At 44.5% G+C, this 25,881-nt stretch overlaps 1 protein-coding gene and 1 long non-coding RNA gene across 4 annotated transcripts in view; one reads left to right on the forward strand and one right to left on the reverse strand.

The window, feature by feature from the left end:
- Positions 1-1,611: 1,611 nt before the first annotated feature.
- LOC112650263 (uncharacterized) lies at positions 1,612-22,954 on the reverse strand. Of its 2 annotated transcripts, none has more exons than XR_003130062.3 (3): positions 22,155-22,954; positions 4,880-5,015; positions 1,612-3,133 (listed from the first exon to the last, which is right to left on the reverse strand). It is a non-coding gene; the product is annotated as an uncharacterized LOC112650263 (long non-coding RNA). The 2 variants fall into 2 exon arrangements; XR_004803827.2 differs by lacking the exon at positions 22,155-22,954 and adding an exon at positions 5,351-7,177.
- Positions 22,955-23,690: 736 nt separating this feature from the next.
- Positions 23,691-25,881, forward strand: part of TGFBR1 (transforming growth factor beta receptor 1) — a 58,783-nt gene continuing 56,592 nt past the window's right edge. The window contains exon 1 of one of the 2 annotated variants that reach the window (XM_025432302.3): positions 23,691-23,867. In XM_025432302.3, coding sequence (XP_025288087.1) covers positions 23,780-23,867 — 88 coding nt within the window. In that variant the 5' untranslated portion in view covers positions 23,691-23,779. The remainder of the gene's footprint in view (positions 23,868-25,881) is intronic. The other variant, XM_025432303.3, reaches the window with a different exon arrangement.

The following is a 25,881-nucleotide window of genomic DNA, read 5'->3' on the forward strand; positions in this document are numbered from 1 at the left end:
TCTCTGGACTTTCGCTGGAATTCCTGGACAATAAAAAACATCCCACCGAGTAACCTGTTACCTTTGAACAACGGACAGGGGATGGGTTTGCAAAGATCTGGGGAAGAGTGTCCCAAGAAGGAGGAACAGCAAACATAAAGGCTTTGAGATGCAGGCTCATTCGGTATGTCTCAGAGGCAGAAAGAAGCTGGCAGGAGCTGAAGCAAGAGGCAGTGAGGGAGGAGACTGGAGCCAGCCGAGGGAGGATGGGTAGGCAGCTGCAGATCACCTAGGCTCCTGCAGACTCAGGTAAGGCATTTGGATTTTACGTCTGGTTGTTCTGAGGAGCTCCTGGAGGGTTTTAAGCAGGAGAGGGACATGAACTGGCTTTATTTATTTTTTGGAGGCAGCAAATTATACAATTGAATGTATCATTAGGATATTTTCCACTGTCAGAGAACACAAAGCCAGCATTGACTCTGCATATACACAAAGAGAGTCTCACAGACACATACTTGCCTCCTGCTGCTAGTGTTCATTTTATTATTGACATAGAGACAACTATCTAGATGTTGGCTCGCAACAGATCTGTTAGGTTTGACAGTACATGAACTGATTTTTTTGTTTTGGAAAGACCACTGTGACTTCTGTGTGCTGAATGGACTGGGAGCCAAAGCTGGAGGCAAATGGCCCGGTTCAAAGACTGTCACAGTGATTTAGCCGAGAAGTGATGATGTCTCGGGCCATGGCTAAGCTGAGGACACAGTGAGAAGTGGGCAGATTTGGGTTGGATATAGGAGGAGCCTACTGAAATGGCTCTGTTGTCAGAGAATGAATCTTGGGATTTGGGCCTTAGCCAGTTGCCTGTGTGGTGTCCCTTCTTCCTGGTATGGGAATGACTCAACAAGTCATAAGTCATTGTTGGTTGGTTGTTTTGTTTTCTTCATTATTGTATCCCTGGAATCTAAAAGAGATCTGCCAGTTAGTAGGTGCTCAATAAATATGTGTTGAATAATTGAAAAAGCAATCATTGGATTAGGTTAAAACTGAGAAGCCTATGGGACATACTCATCCTCTTGCCATCTGTGACTAAATGAATGCCTGAAACCACTGCATCTTTGTTTGCAAAATTCTATGTTTTAAAAAATGGAATGGGGAAGCAATTCTAGTTGTCATCGGCCAACTACCTATATCCCATCCTTTTGGACAGGTACAGCAAAAACTCACTTATCTGGCAGAGGAGCACACTTCTTTGCCCTCCTCCCGGTCCTGCCTCTTGGAGGACTCAGGGGAATTCAACTGAACAAACTAGACCCCGTGGTGGAGAGATTTCATCTCTTCACCAACAGGCCTAGAGGAGTGTCCATTGCCTGAGGACTCAGCTTCCTGGCCTGAGCTGGCTTGATGCTCCAAGAGATGAGGAAGGTCTATACAGGCCCTGGGCTGTGCTGCTTCAAGATGAGATGCTTCCTCTTCACCCCAGTACTCTCCTTCCCAACCACAGATTTCTACTTCTGCAATTCTTCAAGAAAAAAGGTGCTCCAACCCTCTTTACCCATGGCATGTTGCTTCAAGGAGAAAGAGCCTCTCTTTTATCTGTCTGCTGATCCCTCCCACTTTCAAACAGACCAACTTTTTTTTTTAAGATTTTATTTATTTATTCATGAGAGACAGAGAGAGAGGCAGAGACATAAGCAGACGGAGGAGAGGCAGGCTCCATGCAGGGAGCCTGATGTGGGACTCGATCCTGGGACTCCAGGATCACGCTCTGGGCCAAAGGTAGGCACCAAACCGCTGAGCCACCCAGGTGCCCCAAAACAGCCCAACTTTGATGGAAGCATCTTTTTTGGTAGTGCATAGACAACCCATTCCAACATCCTGACATCTGTTGACCTAGACTTCTTGTAACGGTCTAACTGGCTGCCTACAGCACATAGCCTGGAATGCCAGCTTCTCCCTCCAGGAAAGAGGAATCCTTGTGGCTCTGCACCACCTTGTCTGAGGCAATTCCACATTTTAGGGTCCCTGCAGTTCCATTTGCAGGGACCAATGGCTATATGATTCAGGCTTCCTTGGTTGGGCAACAGAAATCCAGTTAATTCTAGCTTACCTAGAAAAGGAGAGTTACTGGTCCTTGTACAAAGGCGGGGGGCAGGTTGGCAATGGGATCGCTGTGTCCAGGCACCCGAATTATATTGTCAAGTTTTTTGCCCTCTCCTCCCAGGCCTTTCCCTGCATCACTCATCTCCACTTTTCTCCGAGCTCAGGCCTCATTTTCTCTTGCTCAGGATGGCTTCATCCTGGCAAGGACAGGGCATGGGAAGCACGGCCACCAGCAGCTCCTGACATGGCTCTGTTGTCATGCTCCTGACATGGCTCTGTTGTCAGCTGTGCCAAGGCAGTGAGAAGGCTGCTCTCTCCTCTCCAGGGTGAACCTGATGTAACTCCCAGCTGCTGCAAGGGCCAACCTCCACCCTCCTTCAGTCTCTAGCCTGCGGGTTGGGGCTCTGTGATTGGCCAGCCGTAGGTTGTGTCATCACCTGGGGGGGGTGGGTGCAGCCCCACCAGGATCCACCAGATTTTTAAGGCCAGGAGGCGAGCCTGCTGTTTCTGTTGAGAAAGCCAGGGCAAGGAGCTGGGCAGGCCAACGCAACCGATCCGTCTTACAGGAAACCGGGTTGAACGCAGTCCAGGAACCGAATTGGGAGCGCGCGCTCAGGCTGGTTTTGTTTTCTTGTCTAACTTAAACAAGCAATGCACGATGTGGCAGGAATTGTCAGGAGGCGGCTCCCTCCGCCCGGATGCACAGGACCGAGGGGCGAGCCGGGGCCCGGAGGCCCTGCAGCCCCAGGCCCCACTTCAGGTGGTGACTCAGTGCGGTGACCCCGCCGTCCTCGGCCGCGCGCTGTCCGGCTCCCCAAAGCCAAATAAATAGGAAGTGGGGCAGACTGGATTCTTTTTAGCAGCAGTACCCTTGGGTTTGTTTTCGTGGGCATGAGTCCACTGGAAAGCAATTATTGTCTCTTGCCTTCTTGCTGCATCAGAGAAATGGAGCAATTTTAAAGGGAGATTTCAAAGAAACAGTTTTGTGACTTAGAAAACGGAATCACAGAGTGACTGCCAAGTTGGCTGTGCTGAGATGTCAGGACTGGTGCTTAAAAAAAAAAAAAAAAAGACTGTATATTTAAAGTGTACAACATTTTGACATACATATACATGGTGAAAAGATTACTAGTTAAGCTAATTACCATATCCATCTCTCCCTGTACTTACCGTGTGTGTGTGTGTGTGTGTGTGTGGTGAGAGCACCTGAGATCTGCTCCCTTAGCAAATTTCCAGTATACAGTATTATTGACGACAGTCACTGTGCTGTCCATTAGACCTCTAGAACTTCTTCACACGGCATAATTGCAACTTTGTGCTCTTTATTCAACATCTCCCCATTTCCTCCACCTCCCCACCTCTGGTAACCAGCCTTTTACTCTCTGCTTCTATAAATTCAACTTTTTTTTTAGATTCCACACAAGACTGAGATCATGCAGGATTTTTCTTTCTGTGTCTGGCTTATTCCACTTAACAATAATGTCCTCTGAGTTCACCCATGTTGTCATAAATGGCAGGATCTTCTTTTTTTAAGGCTGGATAATATTCCACTGTGTGGAATATTTCCATATCTTGTGTGTGTAGTTTCCATATCTTGGCTATTGTGAATAATGCAGCAATGAACATGAGAGTACAAACAGATCTTCAAGGTCCTGATTTCATTTCCTTTGGGTAAGTATCCAGAAGATGGATTGCTGAATCCTATAGTAGCTTTAGTTTTAATTTTGCAAGGAACCCTCATACTATTTTACATAATGATGGTACCAATTTACATTCCCACCAATAGTGTTCAAGAGTTCTCTTTTCCCCACATCCTCTCCAATACTGGTTATCTTTTGTCATTTTTAAAAAAGATTTTATTTATTCATGAGAGACACATGCAGAGAGAGGCAGAGACATAGGCAGAGGGAGAAGCAGGCTCCATGCAGGGAGCCCAGTGTGGGACTCGATCCCAAGACTCCGAGATCACAAGCTGAGCCAGAGGTAGACGCTCAACCACTGAGCCACCCAGGCATCCCTGTCATTTTGATAATAGCCATCCTAATAGGTGTGAGGTGATATTGTAGTTTTGATATGCATTTCTCCAATGATGAGTGATATCAAGCATCTTTTCATGTGCCTCTTGGCTATGTGGATATCTTCTTTGGGAAAATGTCTATTCTGGTCCTTTACCCATTTTTAAAAGCAGGGTTCTCTTTTGTTTGTTTGTTGCTGTTGAGCTGTATGAGTTCTTTATATATTTTAGATGTTAACCCCTTATCAGATACATGGTTTGCAAATACCTCCTCCTATTCTGTAGGTTGCCCCTTCGTTGTGTTGACTATTTCCTTTGCTGAGCAGAAGCTTTTTAGTTTAATGTAGTTCCACCTGTTTATTTTTGCATTTTGTTACCTGAGCTTCTAGTTTCCAATCCCAAAAAATCACTGCCCAGACCAGTGTGTCAAGACTTGTTCTGATCATATAGTTTCTAGGAAAATCAGCTTGCTAGAATCAGAAGGGATCTTACAGATCACAGCCAACCCTGTCACACTGCAGAAAAGGCAACTGAGCCACAGAGAGGGGAAGAGAGTGATTCAAAGGACAGTAGTGGGACACCTGGGTGGCTCAGCGGTTGAGCGTCTGCCTTTGACTCAGGGCATGATCTCAGTTCAGGGATCAAGTCCCATACTGGGCTCCCTGTGAAGAGCCTGCTTCTCCCTCTGCCTATGTCTCTGCCTCTCTCTGTGTCTCTCATGAATAAATAAATCTTAAAAAAAATAAAGGACAGTAGTGAGTTTAAGGCAAAGTGAAGTCTCACCCCCAGATCTTCTGCGCTGTTGCACCGGAGTCTTGCCACTAAGTCACTTGCTTCATAAAGTAAATAATGGAGCGTCTGCTACAGCTTTGCTTCTAAATGTCCTTGAAAACAGTTGATGGGAAATTTCAACCTGCTGCTGCAAGGGAAATTGCTAAATGAATTCGATTCTTGCATGCCAAAAATATCTCTGCAAAGATGTGCCTCTATCATCGTTTAAACACAGGACACTTGGATTCAGCCATCAAGGACATGCCCTGGCCTCCCGGGGGCCTTCTCGATCTCTGAATTCCCATGGGCTGGAGCTGGTCTCCCTGAATTGACTGCTTGACAGTGGTTTTGTCATTTCTGATACCTCCTGGGTTTCCCTCTCCTGACAGTTGGGCTGTGCTGCCCAGACTGGCCCCTGTCGACCTGCCCCCCCCCCCACTTTCACAGCCAGGCGGTGTGAGTCACTTGCTCCTCCAGACCCACCTGGCTCTGTGCCCTGCAACCTGCTCTTTCTGGAATACAGCAGTGAGTTTCCTTGTGCTTTGGCTCCCAGGTGGGTTAGGCCGACTGGCTAGAGTTGGAAGGGAGGGAGGAGTGCGAGGTTGAGGTACTTATTTGCCAGGTTCCCTGTCTTCAGGCTCTCCAAGGTCCTGCTGCATTCCTCCAGTGAAAAGCGCATCTCCCATCAAGCGGCATCCTTCGCAGGCCTCCCTGCCCAGAGTCCAGATGCTTCTCCTCTCTGTGCCCATTTGGGTCTGGGTTGGTAACAGCACCCACTGTTACTGGTCCTCGGGGAGCTCTGCAGGCTTCTGCGTTCTCCCTTGTGGTTTCTCCATCCCCTGCCATCCCTTTGAAAACAGCCCTACTTTAAACTCTCCTCAAATTACCCTGTTTGTGTATGTCACCTGATCGGGTGGGACTCTAACTCCAACCTGAGACTTGGGTCTCCCCTAATCTCTGGGACATACTCTATCCCAAGAGAGACAACATTCGGAGTCAATTTGCCTGGAGTGTCCTTGAACCTAGACTCCTAAGTCTTACTAATGAACTCTCACTTTATTCCTGAGAACAAACCTCCAAGCCTTGGGGTGGGACTCCTCACATGGAGATGGCAAAGGTCAGGACCTTGAGCAGGGAACCTGCAGAGCTGTACTGCTGCTGGTCGGTGCTAGGTGTCTCCTAGGGCAGAGGGGCAATAATGGGGCCTGGTAATCCTGAATGAGAGCTTACCCTGGCAGCATGAGAAGCCAGAGTGTTCCTGCACTTCCTTAGGCTGCTAAGAGCTGGGAGGAGGGATCTGTGTTCATGTTTCGGCCTGAGCACTGGGGAGCAGCACCCTCCAGGGCCTGGTGCGGCGATGGCAGTGGGGGTCCACTGGCTGGACTGAAAGAGCCCCTAGGGAAGGGGAGGCACAGGGCTCTCCTCTCAGCACTAACCCCCCATTGGCCCACAAGTTCAAAATCCTAGTCCCCCTGGACCAGTCCTCTCAGGGGTCTCTGAAGCTCCAAGTCCCTGTTCCGGCAATTACGAGCTATTCAGTAGTAGCCCGTGCCGCCTTTATTTCTGTCCCTCATTGTGCTAGACACAAAATATGTTAGATTGAGAATAATTTACAGTCACTTACAACCTGCTTCGCTCAGACTGCCACTTGAGCATAAAACTGTGTGGGATAACAGTTTCACAGAAGAAAGAAGCAGTTGCAAAGATGCCCAGAGTGATAATATTATCTCACACGTTTTACAGTTTGTCAGACATTTTATCATGCAGTACATATCAACTGAGTCTCACAATAAACCTATTATATACACATGTGTGTGTATCATCTATCTATCTATCTATCTATCTATCTATCTATCTATCTAGATGTATCAGAAGAGCCTCAGGCTTCAAGAAATAAAATGACTTACCCAAGGTCATAGAAGTAGCCAGAATGAAGTCCTTCTTTATATTTCTTATGATCTCATTGTGTAATATATTAGTTGTGATGATGTCTGGCTTCCATTTGAGTCTGTGAGCTCACTAAGCATAGGCCCTGGCACTTATTATATTTTTTTGTCATATATGCCAGTAGGTGTGTGTGTGTGTGTGTGTGTAGGTATGTGTGCATACATTGCATCTTTAATGTTTAAGGAATAATAAAACAACCAGCCATGTATCTGCCACTTAGACTAGGAAATAAAATGTTTTATCATCCCTGTTGAAGGCCCTCTGTATCCTTTCCTTGTATCTCTCTCTCTCTCTCAATCTACTCTTTCAAACTATTATTCTGATTTTTTTAACATATTAATGTATCCTTAAAAATATATTATTTACTTGTGTATGTCATCTAATGTTCTATAAATGGGTACAAGGCCCATTTATCCTCACTCCCCCACATACCCTCCACATCATACACAGACACATCCTGTGCACAATAGGTGCTTGGGCTAGCCTGGCCTTAGCATGACCAAAAAGCATCTGTCTGGTCACTATAACCCAGTCACCAAGAGGTTGAAGAAGTCTGGTCAGAGGTTGGAGTTGGGTTTTGGGTAACCAAAATCATGGAACAAAACATCTTAGTGCCCCTATATTGTCTCCAGAGAAGTCCTTTGTAGCCACAAATCTGATCTATTCCAGGGGGATGTCCTGTAGATTGCTTACTGCCTGAAGCTGAAGTCCCACTTTGGAACTCAAGACTCCCTGCTCTCAAGGCCTGCTTTCTGTGTCATAAGTGGCAAGCACCACTCCTCTACACTTCATGACCTTGTACTCTCCATTAACTCAACTTCCACTTCCTAACACACTTCCCTGTTACATTCCTGGAAAATTTATGACACATTTTAACCACCATTTAAACAATGCAAGCCCTTTATGCAAACCTTAAGAGTAGTATTTTTCAAACTGTGGGCTGTGACCCACTAGTGAGTTGTGAAATAAATCTAGTGCGTTTAGACCAGGGTTTTTTAAAACTGAGATAGAATTGAGTGTTACCTGATCAAGGAGCCAGGACTACAAACTATCAGCCTGGAGCTGCAAGCAAAGGGTGCTCCCAGGAGCAAGCAAAGGGTGAATATTATTTTGTGGAAGTTTTGTTACAGCTGTCAGTGAGTCCGTTGGGAGTGGGCACTGGGTCACAATGCAAAGTGTATTTCTTATCATGGATCATGTACAAAAAATGTTTGCAAGCCATTGCTCAAGAGGAACTTTGCAGGAGACACTGGTTGCTTACTCACCTGCCACCTATTCTCTCTTTCTCCACAGTGGGATAACCTTGTGGTTTGGGTGAGCTCTAGGAGTATCCCTTGACTGAAGTAAACCAATGACCATAATCCCAATCAGTGTCACCGTGATTGGTTCATGGATGGGCAGTGGTCTTAGTCCTGGCCACAGTGAGGGGACTGGTTCATGGGATGGGCAGTAGTCCTAGTCCTGGCCACAGTGAGGGGACTCATGACCCAATTAATCCAGGGATCTGTCTCTTAGGCAATCCAACCAAATCCTTTGGTGGGCCTGGAAACATTACAAATAAATGCTTTGGAGATGCCTGATCCTGTCTGAAACACAAAAAGGCTATTCACTGTCCAGAACTATTCTGAACTAAAGGCTATTCCCCGGCCAGAACTTGCTGGGAAGGGAGGAGAGGCCAAAAGACAAACAAGACACAGGATGATTACCAACCTAATATCATCAATAACCTATTTATAAGAGTCATGGTTTTGCTGTCCCAAAGAGAGCTTGGTAGGTAACCATGTGTCCCTCTCAAGCTCTAGGTTCTCCCAAAGAATGGTTTACGTGTTGGAAAAACCTGGGCACTTAGGAGCTGAATTCCTGGGGAAACAGGGATTTGGGAGTCGTCTGCATGTCCATGTCCACACCAGAGGAAGCCAGGGGAGCAGCTGCAGGTTGTCCACGAAGAGGTGTGAATTGAGTCAAAGCAAGAAGACCCTGGACAGCCCCTAGGGAGCAACTGTGCTCAAGGATGGACAGAAGAAAGTGGTGGGAGGGAACTGCCACCACCACACCTGTCCCGTTACACCACGGTAACACAAACAGCAGCAGTTGTCCCGCCCGCCCTCTCTGGCAGCTGGCCAAGACCTGGTTCACATTTGCCCATCAGATGCCCAGTGCCTTTATAATAGAGATCTGGGTAGTGGGAGACGCGGAGGGAGAAGACCAACTGGGTAGTTGTTAGCACGGGCAGAAGGCCTGTCAGGAAGGAGGAAGAGGATTCAGGGGGCATAGGCCACATTTTGTCATTTAAATGTAATCTTTCCAACACCATTAAATATTTTATTTTCAATAAAAATGTTAATTACTTTTCATGTGTGTGCTTCAGAAAGTCAGACTGTTGTTTCTTTGGATGAAACATGATGTAGGATCTGGGAGGTGGTCTGGAGATATTGAAGTTAGGATCTTACACTAAGTTAATTGTATGCAGCCATCTCCCCTACTTAACTGTGAGCTCCTAGAAGGGAAACAAAGACTGGGCTGGAAAAACATGACCTATCCATGTTTGAGAGGGGAAAGAATAGTTGCACAGAAAGACCTCATGCCTTCATCCTGTCCTTCCAGGAGCCCCTGTCCTTCCTCATACAATCTGGCCCATTAGGGCTGGAAGAGAGAAAGTCGTGCATCCAGGGAGACTGACCCCCAACCCTGAAGCTGGCTTTTTGTTGAGATTGAGAGAAAGGAGCCCATCTCAAATAATATGAAGTCATCTATAAATGGAATTCTCAAGTAGGATGTGGAGCAAAACCTTCCAGCAACTGAGACACACAGATTCTATAAGCTTGATGGTCCTACAGCATTTTCTTCTTTCATTTCCTTAAGCTTCACAGTCAAATTCCTTTGGAAAGTACCTAGTCATCTCAACTGTTTTACCAGAAATGAGGAAACAGTTTGACTTACATTCTGGGAACTAAAGGAGGAGTCAAGACCCATACTTGGGGTCCAGAGATGGTGATGCTGGCATGATGAGCCCCCATCTGAGCAGTGCTCATCTAATTCTCAGGCTCTTTGAAATCTCTCCTAAAAATGTGTTCTGCCCATTGCTTTTGATTCAGGTGAGATGCTTCTCAGAGTCCTGCACCTGCATGCTGCACCTGCTCAGCTCAGCCTAGACACGGGAACGAGGCAGAGACCTAGCTGTCATCCCACTAGAGGCTAAGTTCCAGAGACTACTTCTCGGAGTCAGAGAGAAGATGGTTCAAGCCTGCTAGCCCTCAGCCCTAAATCACAGGGGTCAGGAAGTTGGCATTACTTTACAGTAATTGCTTTACAAGGTAAGGATGGTGATCAAGGCCAGCAGATCTGTCTCTGGAGAGACAGGGAAAGCAATGGGGAGAGCTTAATGCATGTCTGTGTCTTTGCAGATCAAGCAGTCAAAATTAAGCAAAGATTAACTACCAGGATGAAACATACACACATATACACACACAAAAATTCACGTGCACAGGGAAGCCTGGGTGGATCAGTCAGTTAAGCATCTGCTTTCGGCTCAGGTCATGATTCCAGAGTCCTGGGATCAGGCCCTGCATCCAGCTCCCTGCTCATCATGGAGTCTGCTTCTCCCTCTGCCCCTCACCCCACTTGTACTATTTCTCTCTAAAAACAAGTAGGTAGGGGCACCTGGGTATTTCAGTGGTTGAGCATCTGCCTTTGGCTCAGGTCGTGATCCCAGGGCCCTGGGATCAAGTCCCCCATTGGGGTCCCAGTAGGGAGCCCACTTCTCCCTCTGCCTATGTCTCTGCCTCTCTCTGTCTCTCATGAATAAATAAAATAAAATCTTAAAAAAAATTCACATGCACAGAAGAGTCAACTTCTGTTTTCCAGTGTCTATGGGGGCATTTATAAAATTAATAAAAAATTAACAAATAAAGTCCCCAAAGCAGAGAAAGTATCCATAGGACAAATTCTTTATCCGTAGTGTGTTTAAAAGTAGACATCCATAACAAAAGTCTAAATGAAAACAAAACAATACAAAACACAAAACAAAACATTTTCTTAAAGCAACCCAAGCATTTGGGGAAACCAGCTTGACAGAGGCGAGTGGGATAGACAGCCTGTGAGCATATTTTTAATGTTTGAAAAGCAGCAGAGACAATGCCAGAAGCTGAATTTTTTTAAAAACTGTATTGGCAAAATAGCTTTTGTTTGAATCCCCTTTGATACCTATAACAGTTAAAACTGTTACACTGCAGCAGAAAATTCGATAGTGATTTCTAAGATGTCTGTAATAGGAATTTAGGCAGTAGGAGTTTCATTCCTGATAATTGGTAGATTGACCCTCCCATGGAATAAATCTAAAAATGCTGGGGAAATATATCTTCCTAAATGCATTTGTCAGCTGGCAAGAAAGTAAGAGATGCTTGGGCAAAAATACTAAGTGAAAGAAGGAACTCATCATGGCAACTGGAGCACTGCAGCTGGCTGTTGCTCTGAGGGCACTTACTGAACCAGATTAACTGGAGTTTCTGATGTCTGGTCTCACAGAGTACAGGGAATCACAGAGTACAAAAATCAGAGGCCATCCAAGGCCTTTGGACACCTCTTCCATAAAGATGAGACCCCAAAGCTCTACACCACCAATGAAAAGATGAACCAGAAATAACTATTAACTTCATCAACCACCAGGCAGTTGCACGAACCTGGGTGCTGAGCTCAGAAAAAAAAAAAAAAGTTATCACAGAGAATCTAGAAGCATAAGCTGTTCCTCATGCAGTCTGAAACCCCAATTCATATTACTTGTATGCTTTAAACAACAAAATTAAAAACTCCAAAATTCAAGCCAATAATTTCGTAGAGTAACCTAAGACTGGTAGAGGTACAGGTTGCAGGAAGAAATGCAAATCCTCCTTAGGGGACCCTTTCTTTACTCAGACTTTAAAGAATTCCCTCAAATAAAATCCCAAAGAAAATACACGGCCTTCAATAAAAGTCACAATATGTATAGAGACACATTGTAAATGAGAAACAACAGACACAGAAATAGACCCACAAGAGTTCAAATGCTGGGATTATCATATACAAACATAATTATGAAATAACTATGATTACTAAAATTTTTAACATACCAATGCTTTACATGCCTTAAAAAAAACCAAATTGAAAAACACACATTGGAAATAAGGAACAATAAAGGAACACCAAACAGATTTGGAATAGATCCAAATACAGCTTCTACAAAAACTGTGTTTTTGAAAAAAACATTTTTTTGAAAAAAAAAATGAAAGCTTGAAACAAAAGCATGGAAGTTACCTGGCATACCACTAAACAGTGAGTAGGTCAACCAAGATATCAAAGAGAAAAGTAAAAATACACAGAGACAAAGAAAATGAAAACAGTGGTCCAAAATCTTTGGGATGCAGCAAAAGCTATGCTAAGAGGGAAGTTTATAGCAATACAGGCCTATGTCAAGAAGCAAGAAAAATCTCAAAAAAATAACCTAACCTTATACCTAAAGGATCTAGAAAAAGTAGAACAAACAAGACCCAAAACTAGTAGAAGGAAGGAAATGATAAAGATTAGAGCAGAAATAAATGAAATAGAAACTTAAAAAACAATAGAACAGATCAATGCAACCAGGAGCTGAACAAAAAAAAGAAAGAAAGAAAGAAAGAAAGAAAGAAAGAAAGAAAGAAAGAAAGAAAGAGAAAGAAGAAAGAAGAAAGAAAGAAAGAAACCAGGAGCTGGCTCTTTGAAAAGATCAACAGAACTGACAAACCTTTAGTCAGATTCATTGAGAGAGAAAAAGAGAGGACTCAAATAAGCAAAATCATAAATGAAAGAAAAAAACAACAATACAATTGTATAATCAATTACAAAACACAATTATAAGAGAATATTACGAAAAATTATATGCCAACAAATTAGACAACCTAGAAGAAATGGATACATTCCTAGAAACATATAACATCCCAAAACTGAATCAGGAATAAATAGTACATTTGAACAGACCAATTGATAGCAATGAAATTTATCAGTAATCAAAACCTCCTAACAAACAAAAGCCCAGGACCAGACAGCTTCATAAGTGATTACTATCAAATATTTAAAGAAAAGCTAATACCTATTCTTCTCAAACTATTCCAAAAAGTAGAAGAGGAAAGAAAGCTTTCAAATTCATTCTATGAGACCAGCATTACCCTGATTACAAAATCAAAAAAAGACAGAACAAGCACAAAAATGAACTGCAGGCCAATATCTCTGATGAACATAGATGCAAAAATCACCACAAAAATTAGCAAACTGAATCCAGCAATACATTAAAAAAAAAATTCACCACAATCAAGTGGGATTTATTTCCAGCATGCAAAGGTAGTTTGATGTTCACAAATCAGTCAATCAACTTGATATATCACATCAACAAGAGAAAGGATAAAAATCAAATGATCATGTCAATAGATGCAGAGAAAGGACTTGACAAAGTACAACATCCATTCATGATAAAACCTGTTAACAAAGTAGGCTTAGAGGAAACATACTTCAACATAATAAAGGCCATATATAAAGAACCCACAAGTTAACTTCATACTCAATGGTGAAAAACAGAGATTTTCCCTTAAAGTCAGGAATAGGACAAGACGTCTACTCTTACCACTTTTATTAAACATAGTATTGGAACTCCTAGCCACACCAATCAGAGAAGAAAAAGAAATAAAAGGTATTCAATTTGGCAAGGAAGAGGTAAAACTTTCATTACTGTACATGACATGATATTATATATAGAAAACCTTAAAGACTCCGCCAAAAAATGATCAGAACTGATAAATAAATTCAGTAAAGTGGCAGGATACAAAATCAATATACAGAAATCCATTGCATCTCTATACACTATGCACTAATAATGAAATAGCAAAAGGAGAAATTAAGAAAATAATCCCATTTACAATTGTACCAAAAATAATAAAATATCTAGAAATAAACTTAACCAAGGAGATGAAAGACCTGTACTCTGAAAACTATAAAACACTGATGAAAAAGGTTGAACACAACACAAAGAAATGGAAAGACATTCCATGCTCATAGATTGGAAGGACAAATATTGTTAAAATGTCCATACTACCCAAAGCAATCTAACATTTAATGCAATCCCTATCAAAATCGCATTTTACACAGAATTAAGAAAAACAACTCCAAATTTTGTATGGAACTACAAAAGACCCTGAATAGCCAAAGCAATTTTAAAAATATTTTTAATTTATTTGTTTGATGGAGAACACAAGCAGAGGAGTGATAGGCAGAGGGAAGGGGAGAAGCAAATTCCCCGCTAAGCAGGGAGCCCGACGTGGGGTTCGATCCCAGGACCCTGGGATCATGGCCTGAACCAAAGGCAGATGCTTAACTGACTGAGCCACCCAGGTGCCCTGAAAGCAATCTTTAAAAAGAACGAAACTCAGCAGCCCAGGTGGCTCAGCGGTTTGGCGCTGCCTTCAGCCCAGGGTGTGATCATGGAGACCTGGGATCAAGTCCCACGTCAGGCTCCCTGCATGGAGCCTGCTTCTGCTTGTGTCTGTGCCTTTTTGTGTGTGTCTCTCATGAATGAATACATAAAATCTTTAAAAATAAATAAAAAGAACAAAACTGTTGGGGTGCCTGGGTAGCTCCAGTTGGTTAAGCATCTGCCTTGGGCTCAAGTTGTGATCTCAGGGCCTTAGGATCAAACCCCACATCAGGCTTCCTGCTCAGTGAGGAGTCTGCTTCTCCTTCTCTCTCTGCCCCTTCCCCTACTCATGTTCTCTCTCTCTCAAATAAATAAAATAAAATCCTTAGAAAGAAACTGTTAAAAAATTAAATAAAAAGAACAAAACTGGAGGTATCATAATTCTAGGTATCAAGATATACTCCAAAGCTGTAATAATTAAAACAATGTGGTACTGGCACAAAAGGAGACACATAGATCAATAGAACATAATAGAGAGCCTAGAAATAAACCTATAATTATGTGGACAATCACTCTTCATCAAAGAAGGCAAGAATGCAACAGGAAAAGATAGTCTCTTCAACAAATGTTGTGGGGAAAACTGGACAACCACATGTGAAAGAATGAAACTGGACCACTTTCTCACACTACACACAAAAATAAACTCAAAGTGGATTGATGACCTAACCTGAAACCATAAAAATCCAGAAGATTTTTTAATTTCTGCCTTTAAGCAAAGGCAGTAATTTCTCTGACATCAGCTATAGCAACATTTTTCTAGATAGATCTTCTGAAGCAAGGGAAACAAAAGCAAAAATAGCCCCCCAAATTTGATGGGGACTACACCAAAATAAAAAGCTTCTGCACAGCAAAGGAAACAATCAACTAAACTAGAAAACATTCTACAGAAAGGGAGAAGATATATGCAAATCACATATCTGATAAAGGGTCAGTATCCAAAATATTTAAGAACTTAAACAACTCAACCTTCCAACAAATAAACAATCCAATTAAAGATGGGCAGAAGACATGAACAGATATTTCTCCAGACAAGATAACCAGATGGCCAACAGACATGTCAAAAGATGCTCAACATTACTCATCATCGGGGTAGTGCAAATCAAAACCACAATGAGGTATCACCTCACACCTGTCAGGATGGTTAAAATCAACAACAGAAGAAAACAACAGGTGTTGTCAAGGATGTGGAGAAAAAGGAACCCTCTTGCACTGTTAGTGGGAATGCAAATTGGTGCAATCACTGTGGAAAACAGTATAGAGGTTCCTCAAAAAGTTAAAAATAGAACTTCCCTATGACCTAGTAATTGCACTACTGGGTATTTACACCCCAAATACAAAAAACACTAATTCAAAGGGATACATGCACCCCTGTGTTTATTGCAGCATTATGTACAATAGCCAAATCGTGCAAGCAGCCCAAGTGTCTATTGATAGATGAATGGATAAAGAAGATGTAGATATGTATGTGTGTTGTGTGTGTGTGTGTGTTGGAATATTACTCAGTTATAAAAAAGAATGAAATCTTTCCATTTGCAACAACATGGATGAACCTAGAGGGTATTATGCTAAGTGAAGTAAGCGGTCAGAGAAAGACAAATACCATATGATTTCAATCATATGTAGAATTTAAGAAACAAAACAAACGAGCAAAGAAAAAGAGAGACAAACCAAGAAATAGGCTCTTAACTATAGAAAACAAAATAGTCATCAGAGGGGAAGTGGGTGGGGTTGAGTGAAATAGGTGAAGAGGATTAAGAGTACACTTATGATGAGCACTGAGTAGAGAATTGTTGCATTACTATATCACACACCTGAAACTAATAGAACAATGTGTTAAATACACTGGAGTTAAAATTAAAAATTTTAGAAAACTTAGTGGAAACACAGTTAGAAAGTGAAATTTAAAAATAAATTCTATTTACCATAACTTAAAAATTTGGCTAGAAACAACGTAGGAGAAGAACAAAGTTGGGAGGCAAACTCCACATGACTTTAAAACTTACCATAAAGTACAGTAATCCAGACAGTGATACTGGCATTAAGATAGACAATTAGACCAATGTAAAAGAAAAGAGAGTCCAGAAATAAGCCTGCAAACATTCAGTCAAATAATTTTTGACAAAAGCACCAACATAGTTTAAAAAGGAAAGAAAAGGTTTTTCAGTAAATCATACTGGATCAACTGAATGTCAGTACAGAAAAAATTAAACCTTGACTCATACCTCACATCTTATACAAGACCTAATTCAGGGTGGCTTAAGTACTTAAATGTAAAAGCCAAAACTTTAAAGCAAATAGAAGAACATGTAGAGGAATATCTATGGTTGAGGGTAGGCATTTTTTTCTCTAGACAGGACACAAAAAGAACTAACTGTAAAGAAAAACAATTAAAACTACTACTCTTTAAAAATAACATTAATAAAAATAACAGAACAAAAATATTTACCAGACACACATTTGGCAACAGACTTATATCCAGATTGTACAGGTAACTCCTATAAATCATTCATATGAGACTTGAGCAAAAGACTTGGACAGGCACTTCACAGAAGATGATATGCAAATAAATAACAAACACAGATGCTCAGCATTTCCTCTGACTTGAGACCAAGATCGGTGCTCAGGGAGCCTGCAGCTGGAGAGGAAAGAGTTTCTTTCTTTTCTTTCTTCCTTCCTTCCTTCCTTCCTTCCTTCCTTCCTTCCTTCCTTCCTTCCTTCCTTCCTTCCTTCCTTCTTCTTCCTTCTTTCTTTCTTTCTTTCTTTCTTTCTTTCTTTCTTTCTTTCTTTCTTTCTTTCTTTCTTTCTTCCTTCCTTCCTTCCTTCCTTCCTTCCTTCTCTCTTTTTTTTCTTTCTTTTATTTATTTAAGAGAGAGAGAACACAAGCAGGGTGAATGGAAGGCAGAAGGAGAGGGAGAAGTAGCCTCCCAATCCCAGGAAGCCTGATCCTAGGACCCGATCCCAAAACCCAATCCCAAAACTCTGGGACCATGACCTGAGCCAAAGGCAGACGATTAACCAACTGAGCCACCCAGGCACCCAAGAGGAAGGACTTCTGCAGAGATTTTGAGAAATCCATATTGGGGTCCTTTGGACTCTTGTCTGAATACTAATCTATGCATGCAGAGAGTGAAACCTCACGAGACTGGCAAGAACAACTCTGGAGGAAACAAACAAACAAAAAAATACCTGCGAAGCTATAAAACAGATTTTCAGAGTTCAGACCAGCTCAGAAATCATTTGAATCCTCTCTAGCCAGAGTGGAGAGACCTTGTGGACTATACAGAGGATTTAACAGAGAGATCCCAGAAAGAACATACCTGACAGGTGATGCAAAATTAGTCTTAAAATAATGGTTATTTTAGACTTGTCCTAAAGGAGTTTTAACATAAGCCTCAAAAGGATGAAACTAATCTGCAAGTAACTTAACTCACTGTCAGAAAAAGTTCAAGACTCTTCAGGAAAATAAAGCGCTCCATACCCTAAAATTTACAATGTCTGGCATCCAATAAAAAAGTTACTAGACATAAGAAGCAGCAGGAAAATGTGAGCCTAAAATATCAGTAAACAGAAACAGACCCAGAAATGACAGAGTAGATGGAATTATCCCACAAGTACATTAAAACAGCTATTATAAATATGCTTCATATGTTTAGGGATATAAAGAAAAATGTAGACATGATGAGAGGAGAAATGAAGATTTTTAAAAGAACCAAATGAAACTTGTAGAGATGAAAAATTCAATAAAATAAAAGCAGCCAGATATGGAGCAACAGGACTCTCATTCACTGCTAGTGGGAATGCAAAATGGTACAGCCGCTTTGGAAGATAGTTTGGCAGTTTCTTACAAAGCTAAACATACTCTTATCATATGATCCAGCAATCATGCTCCTTGGTATTTACCCAAATGAGCTGAAAACTTATGTCCACACAAAAACCTGCACAGGGATGTTTATAGCATTTCATCCATAATTGCCCAAACTTGGAAGCAACCAAGATATCTTTCAGGGGGTGAATGGATAAATAAACTCTATGTAACGGAATATTATTCAGCGCTAAAAGAAATGAACCATCAAGCCATGAAAAGATAGGGAGGAAACTTAAATGCATATTACTAAGTGAAAGAAGCCAATCTTAAAAGGCTACAGTACAATTTTGACTATATGACATTCTGGAAAAGGCAAAATTATGGTATGGTAACAGGAAAAAAATCAGTGGGTGCCAAGGGTTAGGGGGCGGGAAAGATGAGTAGGCTGAGCATAGAGGATTTTTAGGGCAGTGAAACTACTGTGTATGATACTAGAGCGGTAGATGTATGTCATTAAACCTTTGTGAAAACCCATAGAATATACAACACAAAAAGTGGATTCTAATGTAAATTATGGACTTTGGGTGATAATGATATGTCAGGGCAGGTTCATTGATTATAACAAACCAACCACTCTGATGGGGAATATTAATAGTGGGAGAGGCTGTGCCTGGGCAGGGACAGGGAATATATGGGAACTCTATGTAATTTATGCTCAATTTTGCTGTGAACCTAAAAAATAAATATTTTATTTATTTTTTATTTTATAAATATTTTATTTATTTTTTTATAAAATTTATAAATATTTTTATTTATAAAAAATAAAGTCTGTTAAAAAGAAGACAGAAAAGACCAATTACCTACAGAAGAGAAATAGACTAATACCCGATTTCAAACAACAATGGAAGCCGGAGACAGTGGAATGATAGTTTTGATTGTTGAGAAAAAAAAAAACGATTGCCAGTCTGGAAACCTGTAGCCAGTGAAAACACTGTCCAAAACTACGGATTAAATATTGTCATCTTGGGCAGACAAAAACTGAAATTGTTTGCTACTGAGTCAACTCTCTCTAAAGGGAATTCCAAAGGATGTACTTCAGGTGGAATTAAAATGATTTGAGCTGGAAAATCTAGGGATTAAAAAAAATGAAGATCAGAAAAAGTGATAAAAAGTGTTTACAAAAATGGCCACACTTAGGTCTCTCTTGATATCTACGTCCCTCCCTTTGCAATGTGATGTTGTTCCTTTTAGCAAGAGGTGGACTCTATTTCTCTATTCTGAATTTGGGTTTGGCCTAATTCATGCCCAAACCAATGATATGTGGCAGAAACGATGTGCCAGTTGGAAACTGCCATTCATTATCTTGGATCCCTGAACTGTCATGTTCACAAACCTAGGCTAGCCTGCTAGAGAGTGAAAAACCACATGAAGGAGCTGATGAACTCAACCATTATAGATCTGTTCAGCTCCCAGTTGACCAGCCTCATATGCAAGCTCAACTGTGATCAGCTTCAATTGGCCTAGACCAAGAAAAACAGCCCAGCCTATCCACAGTCTCATGAGAAATAATAGATGGTTATTATTCTAAGCCACTAAGTTTTGAGGTGATTTGTTATTCAGCTAGGAGCCCAGGAGTTAGCAATAGATAAAAATAATATAAATCAACATTAGCTCGTAGTTTAAGAAAATACGATAGTAACAAAATATACAATAGATAGTATTGACCACCAGAATTGGAGTGTTTTAAGGTTTAAAATAAAGAGATGTTTGTTTTTCTAATATAATGCGAACTTCAGTGGTAAGCATTTAGAGCTGGTACAGTTGCTCAAGGAGTTTATCAAGGATCCAGACTCCATTCCAAGTTTTCTACTCTATCCATTCCTACCTTCTGTCTACTATTCCTAGTTATGGCCACCATCCTTATGCTCACAGAATGGCTGCTATTCCTCTGGGCATCACAACTATATTCCCGATGGAAAGAAGGTGAGGATGTGATGGGTCTATCTCTTCTTTATAGGGAAAACAGTATCTTCCCAACAAGCTCTACCTGGTAGACTTCTTATATTTCACTGGCCAGATCTCTGTCACAGGGTCATATCTAGGCGCCAGGTGCCTAGGAAATTAAGATTTTTAGCTAGGTGAACTGCTTTCCCAAAGGAAATGAGGATTCTGTTTACAAAGTGAATGTAGGAATGAATGTAGTTTAGGCAACTAACTGTCTGTGCTCTCCATTTGGAAGAAAACATTTTACTTGAGGGAGTACTCCAAAAGGAAAAGCAAACAATGTACTTGGCATGAAGACTGAAAGGTAGCACTGTACAGAGGACAAGGCACTGGAGGGAGAGTCACTTAGTCCTGGCTCTGAAGCTGACCTGCTCGGGGCTGGTCCTCCGTTTCTTCCCCATTAAATCAAGATGGAGTAAACAAGCCTTTTTCAAAGCCTGTAGAGACTATGAAGGGAATTAACATTTATGATAGATTCTTCATGTGCAATAGCTCATTTAGACCTTACAGCAAATATATGAGTCAGTGTCATTATCCCATTTCACACTGCGGGAGGTGAAATCTCAGAGAAATCAAGTAGCGTGCACAGATCCTACATCTAGAAAAGGGTAGAGCCAGAATACCAGCTAGGCCTCCAAAGCCAGAGGCTTCTTCCCATTGCCCTCCCTTTCTCAAAAGGTGAAATAAGTATGTGCATTTTTATTTACTGAATTTCAAGGTAACACTTTCTAAACTAGTGTCTTTTGAAGTGTGGCCTGGTGACACCCGCAACAAAATCACCTGGGGTCTCTATTACAAATTGCAGAGTCCTGGACTTCTATCAGATGAACGGATGCAGACTCTCTAGGGCTGATGCTCAGCAATCTGCATTTTAAAAAACTTTCCAGCCAATTTGGACTCGTTTTAAAGTTTGAGAACCATGATTTTGAACTTGTAATTTATTGTTCCATTCCAATGTAGTTTATTTATGGATCTGTGGCTCATGGAAATTTCTTCCTAATATCAGGAAAATAAAATTTAAAAATAGTCTGTTTCTCCTTCCTGTTCCTCAGTGTTCTAATGAAGACACTCAATTCCATGGAAAATGTTAAGAACTGGAAGTGTGTCATAGAAGATAACCAAGGCTGATGAACTGAGCTTCTGTAAGGCGAAGGCACAGGTTAACAGAACATGAATGCTGATTAGAATCAAACAGAGCCTGAAGGGGCTGGGCAAAGGAAATGGCATTAACTAAATATTTACTATATTTTAAAAAAGTGTATTTACTATGTTCTAGACACTGTTCCAGACACATTACATCATCTAAGGGGCCCAAGACATGTGATTCAATCCCTTTTATTTATAAATGGGGTAGGTATAATATTTCATTTTAGAGATGTAGAATCTTTTTTCTTTTTAAGCTTTTATTTATTTATTCATGAGAGACACAGAGGCAGAGACACAGGCAGAAAGAGAAGCAGGCTCCCTGCAGGGAGCCTGATGTGGGACTTGATCCCAGGATCCTGGAATCATGATCTGAGTTAAAGGAAGATGCTCAACCACTAAGCCACCCATGGGCCCCTAGAGATGAAGAATCTAATGAGAGAACCTGATGAGAGGAAGACACTTCGCTTGTCTGAGGCAATTCATTCATTCATTCATTCATTCGTTCATACAATAAATATCTTCTGGGCTCTCATGAAAGACACTGAGAATTAGAGCAGTGAAAAAAGTCTATAGACGTCAGGTCTCACAAGACTCTGACTTGCCCTCCACATCTCCACTGAAAAGATTAGAGCAGATTGGGCCTGGCACCCGCCGGAAGTAGTTTTTGCTTGCTTGGTCAGCCAGCGGCCAGGAGCAAGAGGAGAGCTTGTCACTGCTGGTCTCCAGCAGCCCAAGAGAGCAGGCTGTGCCATGTTTTTGGTAGCAGCTGCATCCCTAGGTAGGCAGTTCAGTGTATACCCAGGGGCTCACCTGTCCAGGGAGGAGATGGAAGTGTCTGGAGGGAGGGCCTACAAGTAGCACTTGAAAGAGGGGGGAGGAAGAACCCCCAAATCTCATATCCTTTCACTGACCTTGGGAGGGAGATCTTATTTCCACGTTCCAGATGACGACAGGGAGACTCCGTAAGGTTGACTGACTTGTTCAAATAAGGGTCCTACCCAGGAGGGGAAGAGGCAGGCAGGTCCCAGATGCCAGCTCCGAGACCCCCACCCAGCCCTCTCACAGCCCGAGAGGGAAGTCTTCAGAGGCAGGTGAAGTGCTCAGGGAAGAGCAGCCCCGCAGTGATTTAGGAATCGATGCTGGGGCTGGGGGTGGGGGGCGGTGACTGTGATTTCTGCGACCAAGGTTTATCTGATTCCAAGCTCAGATCACACAGAAAATAAAATTTTCTCCTTAAAAGGTTCTGTGGAAAAATGTTCTCTGTTCTGTGGAACACAGCCTCCTCGGCTGTGTTTGTGTCTGAAGAGAGGACTAGTCTGACAGGAAGAATTACAAATCTGGAGCTCATTTTGGTGTCCCAGAGGGAAGGTGGGTGGAGCGTCTCACAGTAAATTAGGAATTCAGAATGAAAACGTAGCCGAGTTTATTTGGGTTTCTAGTGACACCTCAGAATTATTGTGCAGGCGTGTCAGAGGCAAGTCAAAGTATTGACTGCTCCCCCTCCGCCAGGGGAGGAGTGCTGCGAGCCAAGAAGGGGAATCCTCGTCCTCTGGGGCGGGGGGGGGGGGGGGGGGTGTGGTGAGGGGGTGGTGGGGACCTTCCTTTTCCCACCTGGATCCGGAAGGGGTCAGAAGGAGGGAGTGTGGTTTGGAGCCGGGTGCTGGGTCTGCTCGGAGTTCCGGAGGGAGAGAGGCTGCGGGGGGGGGGGGGGGGGGGGGCGCTGAGGGGCTGAGGGAGGAGGGGGCGTGTCCGATCTCAGGATCCGAGGCCTGAGGCCGGGATTTGAGGACTTTCGGGGCCTGGAGTGTGGTTGGGGTCAGACGCCGACGGCGGGGGCGCGGACGGGCGGCGGTAGGCGGGAGACTGAGGCGTCCGTGGAAGGCACCGAGGCAAGATTTTTCCGGGCGGCGGGGCGGATATCGAAAGTTGAGGCGTGGGTCTGGGAAGTGGAAGTTGAAGCCTGCCCGACGACCCCGCGGATCTGGGTGCAGGTGTTGGGGACGCGGGTGCGGGGCTGTGGATGGGGTCGGGGTCAGTGCTGGATCTTACGCGCTTGGAGAGGTTGGAAGAGCGTCGCGCGGCCACAGCCTCTTCCCGAAGGCGCCTCACAGCCAGACACCCCTGTGGCGCGACCCCCGGCGTCCGCGGCCGGAGGCTGGCCCAGGCCGGGGCGCCCCACACCCTGCCCCCGGCCCGGCCTCCGCGCAGCCGGGGGCGGCTCTGGCTGGGGCAGGGGTCTGGCAGCACGGCCCCCGGGGAGCCTGGGGGCGTGGCCAGAGGCCGGCGCCCGCGGCTGCGGATTGGCTGTCCGGCGGGCCGGTGGGCGGGGCTCCGGGCGGGGTCCCGCTCGGCCGCTCGCGGAGCGCCGGGAGGCGGGGCCGGCGGGAGCCCGGCAGCCAATGGACGCGCAGCCCCGGAGCAGTTACAAAGGGCCGGAGCGAGGCCGCCGCGGCGGCGGGAGGTGGGGCGAGGCGAGGCTTGCTGAGGCGAGGCGGCGGCCGGGCCGGACCGGGCCACAGGCGGTGGCGGCGGGACCATGGGGGCGGCGGCCGCTGCTCCGCGCCCCCGGCTGCTCCTCCTCGTGCTGGCGGCGGCGGCGGCGACGCTGGTCCCGGGGGCGACGGGTGAGCGGCGGCGCGGCGGGGCTGGCGGGCGGCTGCGGGGCGCGCGGGCCGGGCCCGGCCTCTGGCTCGCTCCCTCTCTTTCTCAAACATGGCGCGGGGCCGGGGGCGCAGGTGGCGGCGCGGGGCCGGGGCAGGGGCAGGGCCGGGGCCGGGCTGGCCTGGCCTGGCGGCCGCCACGCGAGGCGCGGGCGGGGAGCGCGGGCGGGGCGGGGCGGGGCGGGGGCGTGTGTCCGAGCGCGCGTGGACGTGCCCGGCCGCCGGCGGTCGCCCCTGCTCCGGGCTCCGGGCCGCGGGGGGGCGGCGTCGACGGGGCGGAGCGCTCGGCGGCCGGGGCTGCCTTCCGAGGAGCGAGGGGGCGCGGGCCGAGCGCCCGGGGGTGTGCGTCTGTCTGGCCGGGCCCGGCGGAGGCGGGGCGCCCCGCCCGGAGCGGGAGGGGGCGCGGGGCTCCCGGGGCTCCCGGGCGGGGTAGGGGAGCGGCGGGGGGGGCGGTGTGTGGTGGAGACCCGGGGTCACAGGGCCGCCGCCCCCCCCCCGCCCGCCCCGGGGGCTCCTTTTCCAGCCGGGGCGGCTTCGGAAGGGGAGCCTCCAAGCTTTGTGTGAGAAGGAGGAGGCACGAGGATGTGCGGAACGTTTCTTCCGTGCGTCTGGGGAGCGTTGAAGTGCATCCAGTAACCAGGAGGCTACAGATTGTTTTTCGTAGTAGAAACTTGAACGTTTTGCTCACTCTGCGGGGTTCGGAACGTTTGAATGGGAAGGACTCTCCGGATTGATCGAACGCTTTTATTTCCTCGAAGGAACGTCGCCGGTGATGTTCCTTTTCTCGAGTGACAGTAGTTTCGAATCCGGAGTCCCTCCGTGCGGTTGGTGTTCCAGGGAGAACGTTTGCTCCGTTTTCCAAAAGGGTTAAATCAGGATGGGGTACGTGGTGTCCTGACCAGCCTCCGTGGGAGAGAGAAAAACCGTTAGCATCCAGACTAAAATACTAGAAACTAAAATATAGATCCTCAGTGTTAGAAACTAAATTACAGTGAAAGTACATTTCTGTTTCTAAAATTGAATACCAAATGTTTAAAAAACAAAGAACTCCAAGAATGAGACTGCCACTAGTTACTACTGTCTGTGAAGAGCTTCACCATGGTGTAGATGCGCGAAGTACACCGAAGTGCGTTATCTAATGCTGACCGTGAAACCCTCCTAGTGGCATTTGCCCCATTTTATAGATGAGAAGACTGAGCTTTGAACAGGTTAAGTACTCCATGACTAAGGACTGGAGTTAGGATTTGCACCCAGAGTCCAGTGTTTCCAAAACCTATACACCTTAATGTATATACTCGTCTGGCACAGCCCGTGTTTCTTTTCACGTTCACTAATGAGCAGTTGGTCTTTACTGTTCACTTTTTGATTTTACCCTCACAATATGAAAATGAGGTTGACTTCCCAGTACATTCCTGGAGTCCCTTCATACTAGGCCTGGGTTAGAGGAAACCGTGGATTTTTGACATTGGCCTAGGGCGTGGGGGCAAGGTATATTAGGGGCAGGTGGGAGAATCAGTAGTTCGTGTATCAAGCAAAAGTAGCATTTCTACACCACTGTTAACTAGAATAGCATAGTTCCCTCTTTGTAGCCTAGCACACTAAGTGTTCCTGTATTCAAGGAACAGTGTTGGACTTAATTGCTGCACAGAACATTGCTCAACCCGTGCTGGGGAGGAGCTTACAGACTACAGTGGCATGTATACAATACAGAGTTGATCCAGGTGCTGTTATTCTTAAGCCTACATTACCTCAACTGGCCTGCCCACATTTGCTGGTTATGTTGATGTTGATCATTCATATATTCTAAAGAAGGTCAAGTGCAATTTTAAATTTATAATTTGCCTTCCTTTTTAAGACCTTGCAGTTGTTCCTTATTGTCTGGGTATCGGTTTTGTTTCCCTCTGACCAGCTTCTCTAACATAGATTTCTCTGGAGAAATTGGTTCTCTGGCCTTAGTACACAGATTAGTACCGTACCA

Source organism: Canis lupus, chromosome 11, assembly GCF_003254725.2.
Source record: "Canis lupus dingo isolate Sandy chromosome 11, ASM325472v2, whole genome shotgun sequence".
Classification (NCBI taxonomy): domain Eukaryota; kingdom Metazoa; phylum Chordata; class Mammalia; order Carnivora; family Canidae; genus Canis; species Canis lupus.